Raw genomic sequence first — 15381 nt, forward strand, 5'->3', positions numbered from 1 at the left:
GTAAACAAGCGCTATAACATGGAAATATAGCCATGTGTGAACCTTAACCCTAAAAATGTGTGTATCAATTGAATGTATTATTCTTTGTAAATATATTAAAAGGTCCTTATGCTACCAAAACCGTACACACCGGCGATGCGTGTCAATGTCCAGACCACGCGTCACAGCTCTTAATACAGAAGACGCCTTCCTCCAATGACTTACGTAATGGAACTGAAAGTCATGATCAAGAGCTAGCTGGACACCAGCTATTGACATCTCTTGATTGAACCAATTGATTGCAACATGGGAACATAGCTAGCTACTAGCATAATATATTCCTTAAAGGCGTTGGTAACTCTTTATGCACAATATGGGCCAAGGAGCATATCTAGCTAGCCAACGCGAGGCCCTCAAACTAGTGTTACAAAGCTAAATGTTATCAGGCTATGCTATAGCTAGCATAAAACAATTTTAGAGTGTATAATAAATAGTTCGCTGGATATCAACAAACGAATGCTAGCGTTAGCTAGTAAGAATTGTGCTTGTTCAACATACGTTGATATGCTTTTTGAGATTTGAAATGGATACTTCAATATCTCAGCAGTTGCACACATTCTGACCGGACTACTAGCTAGATAGAGCCAGCCTTGCTAGCTAGCAAGTCAATGCTAGTTAGAATGCTCCTTGGTTTTTAAGCAAGCAGAACATTAGATGGAAGGGTCGACGATATTTTTTGTAAGTCCACAAGTGCAAATAATGTTTTTTAAATTAAATCAGCACGCGAATGTATAAGTTTACTTGGAACTATGTATAGCTAAAGTGGTTTTAAAATGTTGGAGCATAGACTATAGAAACTAGGACGCAAACTAACTGAAACGGATCACTTTGTTGTCCCCAACCGGAAGCCACATTTAATGCCAACTTCAAGCAGCCGTAAACATAAGTTTGCTAACTGCCCATATGGCTGTTGAATTCATAAAATGACAACGTGGATGTTATCTCCGCCTGCATGTGTATATATTATACAGTACAATGTTAGGTACTGTAATGTAGCTACACAAATATACAGCCAGACTCAGAGAAAATCTCTCATCCTAGCCGCACTGGCTGACATATTGGCATAACGTTCGCTAACTTGTCTCTCTGACCATAGCTACATTAATTTAGCTAGGGTAACGTTAGTTAACTACAAAACCGCCTGGAAAGCGTAGTTAGTTTGGCAAATTAGTTTTAAAAAAGTGACATATGAATGTATAATTTACCTGTGATCTGCCGCTTCCTTGTCCGTTGTTTCCAGGGCTCATGGCAGGGTGATTTCTTTGTTGTCCTCCCCAAACATGTGTAACTGAACCGTATTGGGGGTTTATGTCTTTGGTCAGCCCCATGCTTGATTGTTGTTGTTGAGCAGAGGGATTAGTGTAATCTTGATAGCCACCGCCATAGCCCCGCATCATAGGACTCGGGGATGTCAGTAGCTGGTTTAGAGTTGGGGTAGCCCCCGAAGGATGTTGCTGAGTTTGCCCTGGAAATCTCTGAAACCCTCCAACATTAGCACCACCAGAAGAGGCAGCGGCCATGGCAGCTTTGCTATGATTAGCAGCAGCCGTGTTGCTGCCTAGGCCCATCATGTTGTTCCCCTGCCGAGAGGGACTCATCATCCCATATCCACTATTACCGTAGCCAGGTCGGTAAGCCGGGTAGTGGTTGTACGGGTTGTTGTGGTACCCTTCGTGGGAGTTTTGTTGAACTTGATCCATATTCTGTTGTACCGAATGCATTATCCCAGACCCAGGGCTTTGTTGTCCGCCATGTTGATCAAAGCAAGGCCCTCCTTTACCATTTCCATAATAACTATTAAACTCCGAAACCGAGCTGGTACCACCTTGGGACGTGTTGATGTTATTTGTTGGTCCCGAACTGGCATGCTCGTACCTGCTGTCCAACCGGTCTTCCGTTTTGCTCGGTTGGTCGTCCTCATTTTTATTCAGCATTTCCTGTTGCTGATGGCGTTCGACTGTATTCCCTAAAACAACATTCCCTTTTCCTCCATGTTGGCGGTTTCCACTTTCCCCATGTTGGCGGTTTCCACTTTCTCCATGTAGCGACTGCTGGTTGTTGTTCTGAATTTGGCGTTGTTGGTGCTGAAGGAATTGGTTGAATGGCTGTTGCTGAGGAGGTGTGTGGTGGAGAGATGGAGTATCTTCACCACCAACATTTTTCACTTTATGACTAACAAACATTCCCGTCTCCATGCTAGAATTTGAAGTCGAAAAAGACGCCGATCTAGAATCTCTACTTTCCTTCTCACGTGGATTCGAATCGTTGTTTGCAGGAGAAGCTCGAGCTCTACTGGTCGGGTTCAGTTCATGGCGTTCTACATTATTCATAGCATGAACGTTAGTCCCATTTCCTACCCCAAGCACAGCTCCACCAACTACTCCAGACTTGCCAGATTTCAAATCTTGACTCAAGCTACTAGCTAAATTCGACCTTTTCTTACCATTTGATGTTGGGGCTGTTGCCACTTGTGCGGCCATGATCAAGTCCACATCTCAGGCATAAAGTCCAGTCGAGCTAGCAAGCTAACTGGCTAATGAAAAAAAAGAGGAAGAAAAGCAGAACACAAAAGAAGCCAGACAGCTAACGTTAGCTAACAAGAAAACGACGTTAGCGTAAAATGAAAAAGCGCAAGAGTATCGAATATCCGCATAAATACCGTCTTTTAGAGCAAGCTCATGTTATACGTTTTCAGACAGACATGAAACTTTTTTCCTTCCATGTCTAACCCGGATACAGGCAAATGCCTTTTCTCTCCGAAGCCCCTAGCCCAGCATGGCATCAGCGAAAACAGCGAGCGTTGAGAATCAAGGGCTCTAGCCAATGATGGTGGATAAATGAAGATGTCTACTCAAGCAGTTTACCGTTTAAAAAAATGGTCAAGGTTCCTGTCTGTGTAAGTGGGTGTTCCTTCTCTCGCGTGAGCATGCTTTCCCACGTGAGACCAATGGTGGAGTTCGGTTTGCATGGCCAGGTGTCACGGGTGGGTGGAGATGTCTTGTAATGACAGGGGTGAAAGTAGGCAAAATACATATCAGGGTAAGCCATACTGGTAAAACATCAAATCAAATCCAACTTTGTCACATGCTCTGAACACAACAAGTGTAGACCTTACTGTGAAATGCTTACTTACAAGCCCTTAATCAACAGTGCAGTTCAAGAAGAGTTAAGAAAATATTTACCAAATAAATGAAAGTAAAAAGTAACACAATAAAATAAGGGGGCTATGTACAGAGGGTACTGGTACTGAGTCAGTGTGCGGGGGTACAGGTTAGTTGAGTTCATTTGTCCATGTAGGGAGTATGTATGCAAATTATGAGTTGTAAAGAATGAATGGTATTGAAGGTAATACATTGTTTTTTATAAAAGGATTTGTCCATGTAGGTAGGGGTGAAGTGACTATGCATTGATATTAAATAGCGAGTAGCAGCAGTGTACAAAACAAATGGAAGGGGGGTCAATGTAAATCCTCCGGTGGCCATTTGATTAATTGCTCAGCAGTCTTATGGCTTTGGGGTAGAAGCTGTTAAGGAGCCTTTTGGTCATAGACCTGGCACTCCGGTACCGCTTGCTGTGCGGTAGCAGAGAAAACAGTCTATGACTTGGGTGACTGGAGTCTCTGACAATTTTATGGTCTTTCCTCTGACACCGCCTATTATGTAGGTCCTGGATGGCAGGAAGCTTGGCCCCAGTGATGTACTGGGCTGTACACACTACCCTCTGTAGCGCCTTACGGTCAGATGCCAAGCAGTTGCCATACCAGGTGGTGATGCAACCAGATGCTCTCGACATGAGCCTTTCACAATAATTAAAACAAAATGTCAAGAAAACTGTAAGATATTACACCATTATTTAGAATTACCACATGTCAGAGACATGAAAAATGGACTTAAACGGGTGGTATACCAACCTACGAGCCAAAATGCAATGTGCCAATCGCCAAATGTCATTACACTTTTTGGTGTTTGGTGTACAAGATGTCTCTTTCCATTCACCACTGTTTAGAGGCTGGAGATATTTTGTGAGTGGATGAATGCGCGCATGTAGCCTAGTAAAGGAGCCCATTTTATTTATTTTATTAAACTATTATTTAACTAGGCGAGTCAGTTTAGAACAAATTCTTATTTATAATGACAGCCTACCAAAAGGCAAGTGATTGTTTGAGAATCTGATGATCTGAACATCATGACTTATTGTGGCATAAACACAACCAAAGGTAATACATACAAGTTAAAGCTACAATATGTAACTTTTTGGTGACCCAACCAAATTCACATAGAAACATATGTTATAGCTCTGTCATTTATTGAAAGCAAGTCTAAGAAGCGGTAGATTTGTTCTATGTAAGGTACTTCCATGTTTCCCGTTCTTAAGTGTCGTTTTTGTGAAACTGAAATGCACAATTTGAATGCCTGAATTGGAAAACAAGGAATGGATCCTAATGTATTTCACACTATCATACCAGGTGGAATTTAAATGTTTACCAAAAAAGTGGCGGGGTAAACGCGTTGAATCCCATATTACCCCTTTAATCATCAGTAGATGTATTCAATTAATTAGAAATAGGCCTGTGTTTGAGTATGAGAGGCACAGACCTATTTTTGTGATGAATTGAGCCATTGTTTTTCCTGCTTTCTTTACAGTTTGTTTGATTGAATTCATTTCATATGTGGGACAATTGTTGACTGTAACGGTACTCATTCTTCTATATGCTATTATGTTATTAATAAAGTACAAGAATGGAAAGAAAAGGATCAACAGAAAAGGAAACAGGCCATATGAGAACGTCTGTGTGTTTCTACGTAGGCCTAAATGAGAGCGAATATACATGAGCGAATTGTTAGTCTGTGTGCAGATGAGGGATTGACTCACTTGAGGGACTCAGTGGCCTGTTCAAGGGGAATCGACTGGGCCCTCCCCCAGCAACGGCAGCAGCAGCCCAGTCAAGTCAAGCAGGGAAAGTGGGTCAGACAGAAAACCCCCAGAAAGCAGTACAGCACAGCTCTCAGTAACACACTGACACCACGCGCCTTGTATTTTTTGTACAAGAAAGGAAAAATTCTGCTCTAACACAGTAATTGTGAGTCAAATGCAAGAATATTCCCTTGATAGTGCACTACATTTGGCCAGTGCCCGGTCAAAAGTAGTGCACTATATACGTAATAGGGTGCCATTGGGGACGCACACAATGAAAAGAGCCAAATTTAAACACACCTTGCTATACAGACACTGGCCAGACCAATGTGTTAAATTTCAGGGTGGAGTAAATAACAGTTTTACAATTGATTTGTTTACTAGGATGGCTTCAGGTTTCTCAACATGCAGTGTATAAAAGAGTGACTGTGTTCCCAAATGTGTCTTGAAGACTGACCCCCTCAAGTTAAACTGATCCATTTTGTATGATATGTTACGAATTGAAATTCTTACAATACGTTACGAATTTGCAAAGTGTACAATATGTTACGAATTTGTAAAATGAATAACATGTTACAAAATTCAAATCGTTTTTGCAAACGTTAGTTATGCTAGGAGTTAAGTTTAGGGTTAGGGCAAGGGTTAGCTAAAAGGGTTATGGTTAGCTAACACACTAAGATATTTCAAATTAGCTAACAATTAGTATGTAGTTGCTTATTAACTAAAATTATAAAGTTGTACGTGATGAGATTTGAATACGCAGTCTTTGGGTTGTTAGATGTTTGCGTTATACGCCCGCCTTAAGTAACCATCTGTCTTATGTAACCATACCAAATGTAACATATACTAATTTCAGTGTCCTGGATTTACATGTACTATGTTACGTCTAGTCTATGAGACCAGGCTGTGTATTTTCCATCCAAGTTCATGCCTATTTCACTGGATAAATGTAAGCAACCAAGGGCATCTTCTCAAACCTCTGACAGCAAATACTTTGTGGATGGAGGTAGAGATAAGAGTAAATCACACTTATTGATCTCAAATCGCAATGCATTGCTGAAATTATGCTAGTACAGAATATAATTACATAATATAGAATGTTACATTATAGGTCTCTCACTGCATAATTCCACCAACACCATAACACTATGATTCAACAAAATGTTGTGTCAACCTTGTGTTCAATGCTTTGCACATTAGCAATAACAGCTTATAATATGATTGCTTCAAACATCAACAAATCAGTGAAACCTATGGAACAAATCTAATGAGCAACAGCTGAACAGTGACTTTTCATAGTGGAAAGCATAATCATTCCCATTAATGCATAATAAGGCAGGGTCTATGCATGCAATTAGTCCATAAATGTATTATGATGTAAGGTTGAAGTACACAGAACAGAAACAGAGATGTAGCCTACTCAGCACTAACCATGTAACAAAGGAATTACACCATCTGCATCTCAAACAGCACCCTATTCCCTATATAGTGCCCTACTTTATGAACCCTGGTCAAAAGTAGTGCCTTACATAGAGAATAGACTCAGCCCATGACAAAATTATCATTTTCACCCATTGTCCATTACAATCCAGTCTACTGCATAGAGAGCCTATTATAGTGTTAAAGGGGGACTGTGTCATAAACCCTCTAAGTTCCATAAGAGGGCCAAAATGGCTCCCATTTTGGTCAGGGAGAATCCAAAACCAGTCTAATTGGAATTAATGGCAGTAGAGGCATTTCCAGCTTTTACTTTTGCAAGAAAATAAAAGTATGACATGATGCATCAGAAATTGTGTATGCTATGAGTGCTATTATATGATACAATATCAGTACTAGTTGCATTTACAAGTTGTCGAAGTCCAATCATCAACTGATTTCAGCCAGTGTATGGCTTTGGATTGTTTGAATAGAATGTTGGCATATTGGCAGTCAATCAAAAATCAAAAATAATTGGAATCATTCCTCTAAAATCATTCCTCTTGGCCCGCTAGCTAATACACATACACTGCAGATAAACTCTTCACATTCATTGTTTAACACAATATCTTATCACAGCACTGTCAAATCATGGTTTACCAACTCCTTGACCAACATGGCTGACCTTTGGACCATCATAAGAAGGTTCTAGTATTCTAATTCCCAATTCTATGGTCTACTGTCTGTGAGCATCATCACTTGACTCTTTCATATTGACCCTCTACCCCACAGCTACTTCTCGACCACCCAGACCCCTTTTATCACCCCACTTAAAGCATCCATGTGACAGCTGGCTTTTAATGAACAATTTCCCTGATGTGCCTTAGGTTGGAGCTGGCAGGGACCCAAGCAGGAATTGGTCTCTGGGTCTGGGTCTGAAATGGCACCCAATTCTCTACATACAGTAGTGCACTAGAAATGGAATAGGGTGCCATTTGGGATGTAGCCACAATGAGACGAGTGACACTGATTGCGTTTCCCCAAATTAAACCTCACCTGACCTTGGCAGAGGTAAATCATTAGTTCCCCGTTGTAATCATCACACGGCCGCAATTATACTCCATTGGACCTCCATTTGCATTTAGACGTAGCTCAGGCCATGCCAAAAAGAAAATACACGCTGACAATGTCAGAGAAACTCAGGGACAGTGGTTTGCAAGCCAAAGGGATTGCATGATTGGGGCATAGTTATACATACAGTACAGATAAGTAACCACAGAGCACATATTTTGTGGGCAACCCTTCTAAACAAGTCTACCTTACAACAACACTCTAATTTAAGAATATTCAACCATAGCGAGAGAGCCATTTGAGTTTACATTACTTGAAATGCAGCCCATAACCGAGAAAAAAAGATAATCAGGGAATTACTTGCATCATTAGTAATTAATTACTTTAGTAATAAGGTGTTCTTTCTTACTGGCAGCTGTCTTACTGAACTAAGGGGTTGCCTAGCAATCCCCATTACACACTGGGTGACATCATTCATGGCTGAATCAATCCAATCTCTTTCATTCAAATGACCAAGCTGACCATGTAGCATTATTTTCATAAATGTGACCTTCAAAGTAAGTCAGAAAACGTGAGCCCAGTGAGGGTGTGTGGGAAATGTATCCAAGTCAGATTAGTAGGGTGAAAATGTAAAATGCTGTGGTCTGCAAAATCATTGCTGAGATTCAATTTTACCACAGGGTAGGCACAATAGGCGTGACTTAATTTCCTCTGAAACACGCCAACCATGCTGTAGTAGACAGTGAAGAACAAAGAACAAAGCAGCCTGAAGTAGAGCACATCATGGCTACAATACTGACGCCAGCAGGTTTAATATAATAATAATCTCCCTTTGTAGGTTGGAAATAGAACAATTGTGTGTAATAGTATTAGTAATCTACAGCAGGGGCTCCCAACCTTGTTTTTCACAGGGCCTCCTTTTTCACATTTGAAAAATGTCACCCCCTCCCTTTTTAGAATTGTTCATTGAGATACCCCATGTTAAATACACCACCAAAAGCTTGATTCTGTTTAATTTGAGGGACCTAGGATTTAAAACTTTTTTTTTTAAAGATCATTTCCTACAATTCTCATGACATCTTTTAGGTAGGCTATTTAATAATGATCATAACAATAATAATAATGGATAAGGAAAGTAAACTCGACCTGATTTCCCCAAATGCTATTTAGCTACCAAATTGTTTTATTATAATCCATATGAACCCTCTTTCACAGAAAGAGAATAGATCGAATGATAGCGACAGAGTCACACATTGTATAAGATTACTTCCCAAGCAAAGTCTTGTTTTTTTACTCCTCTACATTAGGTCAGCCTCAGATATCTCCGTGTGCTTCGGAGTTGTGTCTTCCTCTGGCATTTAATAGCTTGTTTCTAGCCTAACGTAACGCAGAGTTATGCGTCGTTATAGATCGGTTTATACAATTGCGAATTTGTAAAGCCCTAGGTTGGGAAACCCTATTCTAAAGTAATTTAAGATACGTCCCATAGGCCTTTCTTCAGAAGCAGTGCATTATAGGGAATAGGGTACCATTTGGGACTAAACCCTTAGTGTCAGGGACAGCATTCTCACACTAGACACAGAGCCTATGTCCCGACAATTCAGGTCTTTCAATCCATTAGGGATCACCACTAATCATTTAGCCAGCAGATTGGCGAGTCAAGACCTGGGTTAATTTGTCCTGGCACACAGTGAAATGGGGCTGTGCATTACAAATGGCACCCTATTCTCTTTATAGTGCACTACTTTTGACCATTGCCCTTTGGGCCCTTGTGAAACATAGTGCACTATAAAGGATATAGGGTGCATTTGGGGATGTATTGATGCAGACTTATACACACTGTTCTCACTAAGTCTGGGATATGATCTATAGATTCTGTCTGAAAACTAGTTTTTAACAGACACATTTTTCTGGGTATTTTCTTATTGTGCTAATTCGATTTCCGCAGGTCACGGAAATCGCCTGTACGGCTGTAAAATAGCAGCATGTGTTTACAGAGGAGGGAAGGAGGTTCAAAATCAATGAGCCATCTCAGTAGGTAAATGTGTAAAAAAAAGTCACATTTATAATTTGTGGTATTAAATTAGTATAAAATACAATAAGGTAAAACATTGTATATAATGGTGCACTTCCACTAACAGATCGGTGGACTATTAGTTTATAAGCAAGAATGTTTTTATAAAAAAAACGATTTATTGTGTGTAACAAAAAAAATACATATTTTCATAATAAACAATGGAAATTGCCTGAGTCACTTGAGTCAGTCTACTCTTGGACGCAAGCGCATTAGTGTTTCTCGTCTGAAAGCTGTATAAAACTCCTCAACAACTCAAAGTAACATTTCCATTAAACAAACTTTGAATGTTGTTAGCTATGTACAACTCACATTTAACATCTGACATTTATGCTTGCATTTCCCCGCCCTGCCAGTCATTTAGACATTTTTAATTAGAAGTGTTCCACTCTGTTTTCCCTGGACTCCTATTTGCTGTGCCACTTTGTCCTTTATTAGCACAATTGCCCTGGAATGCAGGCCATGTTAACGGAACTAAATGATTAAACCACATTTTCAAAGAGAAAAAGGCTTGTTTGTGGCCTGGCCACAGGATGTCTGTGATGCCTCTAGTGCAGTAGTGTAGTAGGCAGTTAGTGCAGGATAGTGATGGGTGATGCATCCTTAAAGGGCCTGAGGATGGACCTTTGAATTCCGCAGATGGTTCAGTGTCAGTAGAGGTAGAAACAGCAGGCTCTGTGTCACCAACTAAGAGAGATACAATGCAACAAGAACACAACGCAACAAGAACAGAACAAATCAAAGTTTATTGGTTGCGTACACGGTTGTTATCGTGGGTACAGCGAAATGCTCGTCTTACTAGCTCCTAACAATGCAGCAAAAATATCAAACAAGTACACAAGTAATAATCAAAAGCAAAACAAATAAAAAAATCACAGGACGAATCCAGTTAGCAACCCACATAACACTGTATCAGTAATCCAAATGCAACCTATGCGTATATACACCAAAAAGATACACAGGAGCAAAAGACCACGTTTTTTTTGCCAACCTTACACCAACTTCGATTTTGGACTGATTAAAAGGAAGCCTGGACAGTGACAGTTGTTCAGTATTGAACCAAAATCATCACCATCACCTGCTATGAAAAAAGTGTGTGTGTGTGCTGTGTGCTGCAGTGTGAACAGATCAAGACACCAATTTATGAGGAAATGTGCAGAACAAAATACACCTTGAAATGTACGAAACAGAAGAGCTTTCCATTGCGTCAGCTGTGTATACTAAGACCAGATGCTGCAGTGTGGACAGACGGAGGACTTAGTGACTGTCACAGAGAAGGTTGGAGCAGGATGTGGGGTGCTGGAGGGTCACGTGGCTGATGAGGGCCTCCAGCTTAGGGAACCTCTGCAGCGCGGTCCAGTAGGCCTGGATGGACAGGCTGTAGAGGCGGCAGAGAGTCAGCGCCGTCATGTTGGCCGAGTGCATAGCATCCGTCACCAGGCACAGCTCAGAGCGCAGTCGGACCAAACCAGAGACAAACAAAAAGACAGGTCAGTAGTTTCGATGTGCTAGCGTTGCTAAGAATGGAATGGGGTGCTCATCTGGGTAAGGTCATGTATTCCACAAAAGAAAAGACGATGGTACCTAATGGGTTTCCATCAGTCAAATACAAAACAAGTAAGAATTTAGCAGAAATATCAACCTTGAGCAGCAGCCACTAACAATGGCTGAAACTAAGTCAGTCTTAATTACACAGCAACGTAATAACATTTCTATGGAGCAACCTAAATGGAAGTGTTCATTAAGGGTGGTGTGAGCTACTTTGATCTTCAATCTTTTCATACACTAAATGTGGCTCAGTTGGGAGAGCATGGTGCATGCACCACCAGGGTTATTGGTTCGATTCCCGGGACAACCCGTACGTAAAATGTATGCACGCGTGACTATAAGTCGCTTTGGATAAAATTGTCTGCTAAATGGCTGAAATCACATAAATATGGTTGTTAAAGACAAGACTTTGTTAGGTTTGCTGTCATGTTTTTTGTTGTTGATTTTTTTCTCCCCAATTTCATGATATCCAATTGGTAGTTACAGTCTTGTGCCATCGCTGCAACTCCCGTACGGACTCGGGAGAGGCGAAGGTCGAGAGCCACGTACCCTCTGAAACACGACCCTGCCAAGCCACACTGCTTCTTGACACACTGGTCGCTTAACCCAGAAGTCAGCCGCACCAATGTGTCGGAGGAAACACAGTAAAACTGCAGAACGAGGTCAGCTTGCAGGCATCCGGGCCCGCCACAAGGAGTCGCTAGAGCTCGATGGCACAAGGAAATCCCATCCGGGCAAACCCTCCCCTAACCCAGACGATGCTGGACCAATTGTGCGCCGCCTCATGGGTCTCCCAGTCACGGCCACTTGGGAGGCCATTTTCATGTTTTTTTATAATAAAATGTAATTACCATACCATGCATGTACATTGTGTTGTTCACGTAAACATCAAAGAACAATCATATTACTATGATGTCATTCTCTAAATCCCTTTAACAATTTGCATGACAATCCTGAATGTAGCATCTGTTTATGCTACATTCACCTCAGATTCCTTGATTACCAACCCAAAACAAATATTGTAGAATAAAGACGGAAACAAATGGCTTTTGACCATGCAACTACTTATGCCATCAGCAATGATCCCATTTATCTAATTAGAACAAACAACAAATTAGACACCTATTATAGCATGAGTATAAAAGCATATTATAGCCAACTTCCTGATTGAATATCTGGCACATCTCATCAGTTATGATCATCATGTTCACCCCTGCTGAGGCATCCCTCAGTGCCTTTCATTTATAATCTCAACACTTTGAGCAGTGATCAGCTACTGTCAGGGGGACTCTGCAGTAGTAGGAAGGACAGGGAGGAAGACCGTCTTAAGCCAGTGCCATTATGACCTACAGTTGAAGTCAGAAGTTTACATACACCTTAGCCAAATACATTTAAACTCAGTTTTTCACAATTCCTGACATTTAATCCTGGTAAACATTCCCTGTCTTAGGTCAGTTAGGATCACCACTTTATTTTAAGAATGTGAAATGTCAGAATAATAGTAGAGAGAATTATTTATTTCAGCTTTTATTTCTTTCATCACATTCCCAGTGGGTCAGAAGTTTACATACAGTGCCTTGCGAAAGTATTCGGCCCCTTTGAACTTTGCGACCTTTTGCCACATTTCAGGCTTCAAACATAAAGATATAAAACTGTATAAAACTTTTTTGTGAAGAATCAACAACAAGTGGGACACAATCATGAAGTGGAACGACATTTATTGGATATTTCAAACTTTTTTAACAAATCAGAAACTGAAAAATTGGGCGTGCAAAATTATTCAGCCCCTTTACTTTCAGTGCAGCAAACTCTCTCCAGAAGTTCAGTGAGGATCTCTGAATGATCCAATGTTGACCTAAATGACTAATGATGATAAATACAATCCACCTGTGTGTAATCAAGTCTCCGTATAAATGCACCTGCACTGTGATAGTCTCAGAGGTCCGTTAAAAGCGCAGAGAGCATCATGAAGAACAAGGAACACACCAGGCAGGTCCGAGATACTGTTGTGAAGAAGTTTAAAGCCGGATTTGGATACAAAAAGATTTCCCAAGCTTTAAACATCCCAAGGAGCACTGTGCAAGCGATAATATTGAAATGGAAGGAGTATCAGTCCACTGCAAATCTACCAAGACCTGGCCATCCCTCTAAACCTTCAGCTCATACAAGGAGAAGCCTGATCAGAGATGCAGCCAAGAGGCCCATGATCACTCTGGATGAACTGCAGAGATCTACAGCTGAGGTGGGAGACTCTGTCCATAGGACAACAATCAGTCGTATATTGCACAAATCTGGCCTTTATGGAAGAGTGGCAAGAAGAAAGCCATTTCTTAAAGATATCCATAAAAAGTGTCGTTTAAAGTTTGCCACAAGCCACCTGGGAGACACACCAAACATGTGGAAGAAGGTGCTCTGGTCAGATGAAACCAAAATTGAACTTTTTGGCAACAATGCAAAACGTTATGTTTGGCGTAAAAGCAACACAGCTCATCACCCTGAACACACCATCCCCACTGTCAAACATGGTGGTGGCAGCATCATGGTTTGGGCCTGCTTTTCTTCAGCAGGGACAGGGAAGATGGTTAAAATTGATGGGAAGATGGATGGAGCCAAATACAGGACCATTCTGGAAGAAAACCTGATGGAGTCTGCAAAAGACTTGAGACCAGGACGGAGATTTGTCTTCCAACAAGACAATGATCCAAAACATAAAGCAAAATCTACAATGGAATGGTTCAAAAATAAACATATCCAGGTGTTAGAATGGCCAAGTCAAAGTCCAGACCTGAATCCAATCGAGAATCTGTGGAAAGAACTGAAAACTGCTGTTCACAAATGCTCTCCATCCAACCTCACTGAGCTCGAGCTGTTTTGCAAGGAGGAATGGGAAAAAATTTCAGTCTCTCGATGTGCAAAACTGATAGAGACATACCCCAAGCGACTTACAGCTGTAATCGCAGCAAAAGGTGGCGCTACAAAGTATTAACTTAAGGGGGCTGAATAATTTTGCACGCCCAATTTTTCAGTTTTTGATTTGTTAAAAAAGTTTGAAATATCCAATAAATGTCGTTCCACTTCATGATTGTGTCCCACTTGTTGTTGATTCTTCACAAAAAAATACAGTTTTATATCTTTATGTTTGAAGCCTGAAATGTGGCAAAAGGTCGCAAAGTTCAAGTGGGCCGAATACTTTCGCAAGGCACTGTATACTCAATTAGTATTTGGTAGCATTGCCTTTAAATTGTTTAACTTGGGTCAAACATTTCGGGTAGCCTTCCACAAGCTTCCCACAATAAGTTGGGTGAATTGACACATTCCTCGTGACAGAGCTGGTGTAACTGAATCAGGTTTGTAGGCCTCCTTGTCGCACACACCTTTTCAGTTCTGCCCACAAATTTTATATAGGATTGTGGTCAGGGCTTTGTGATGGCAACTCCAATACCTTGACTTTGTTGTCCTTAAGCCATTTTGCCACAGCTTTGGAAGTATGCTTGGGGTCATTGTCCAATTGGAAGACCCATTTGCGACCAAGCTTTAACTTCCTGACATGTCTTTAGATATTGCTTCATTATGTCCACATAATTTTCCTACCTCATGATGCCATCTGTTTTGTGAAGTGCAAGCAGTCCCTCCTGCAGCAAAGCACCCCCACAACATGATGCTGCCACCCCCGTGCTTCACGGTTGGGATGGTGTTCTTCGGCTTGCAAGCATCCCCCTTTTTCCTCCAAACATAAGGATGGTCATTACAGTTATATTTTTGTTTCATCAGACCAGAGAATATTCCTCCAAAAAGTATGATCTTTGTCCCCATGTGCAGTTGCAAACCGTAGTCTGGCTATTTTATGGCGGTTTTGGAGCAGTGGCTTGCAGGGAATGAGCTATTTCATCCTACCTGTCTGGGGGGGTTCTGAGAGCTCAATGAGAATGGCCTTTTCATCAAACCTCTTTCCCTGGTAAGAATTCTCCAGGTGGTCAAAGATGTGCTGGCGGAAGCTGCCAGGGAGACGGTAGTGTCACTTATACTTCTTCAGGTCACTGTGCTAGATGGAACAGTAAATGTTTGAAAGTGTAAGATATAAGATCCAAATTTTATTAGACTGAATCGTGCATCTATACTTCCCTCTGGTGGGGATTGTATGTATACAACTTCCATAATTATTTTACACTGACTGGACCAATGCAACAAATGCAAATAATCCTGCATATATATATATATATATATATATATATATATACACACACACACAGTGGGGAGAACAAGTATTTGATACTCTGCCGATTTTGCAGGTTTTCCTATTTACAAAGCTTGTAGAGGTC

The 15381-nt window shown here is 41.1% G+C and overlaps 1 protein-coding gene across 10 annotated transcripts in view; it reads right to left on the reverse strand.

The window, feature by feature from the left end:
• The window catches only part of LOC112217314 (AT-rich interactive domain-containing protein 1B-like), a 109856-nt gene extending 106962 nt beyond the window's left edge, over positions 1–2894 (reverse strand). For 4 of the 10 annotated variants that reach the window (XM_042300630.1, XM_042300627.1, XM_042300628.1 and 1 more), the window contains exon 1: positions 1245–2894. In XM_042300630.1, coding sequence (XP_042156564.1) covers positions 1245–2519 — 1275 coding nt within the window. In that variant the 5' untranslated portion in view covers positions 2520–2894. The remainder of the gene's footprint in view (positions 1–1244) is intronic. The other 6 variants (XM_042300631.1, XM_042300629.1, XM_042300633.1 and 3 more) reach the window with 5 other exon arrangements.
• Between the last annotated feature and the right edge of the window lie 12487 nt (positions 2895–15381).

The sequence above is a fragment of the Oncorhynchus tshawytscha genome, linkage group LG18 (assembly GCF_018296145.1).
Source record: "Oncorhynchus tshawytscha isolate Ot180627B linkage group LG18, Otsh_v2.0, whole genome shotgun sequence".
Taxonomy (NCBI): domain Eukaryota; kingdom Metazoa; phylum Chordata; class Actinopteri; order Salmoniformes; family Salmonidae; genus Oncorhynchus; species Oncorhynchus tshawytscha.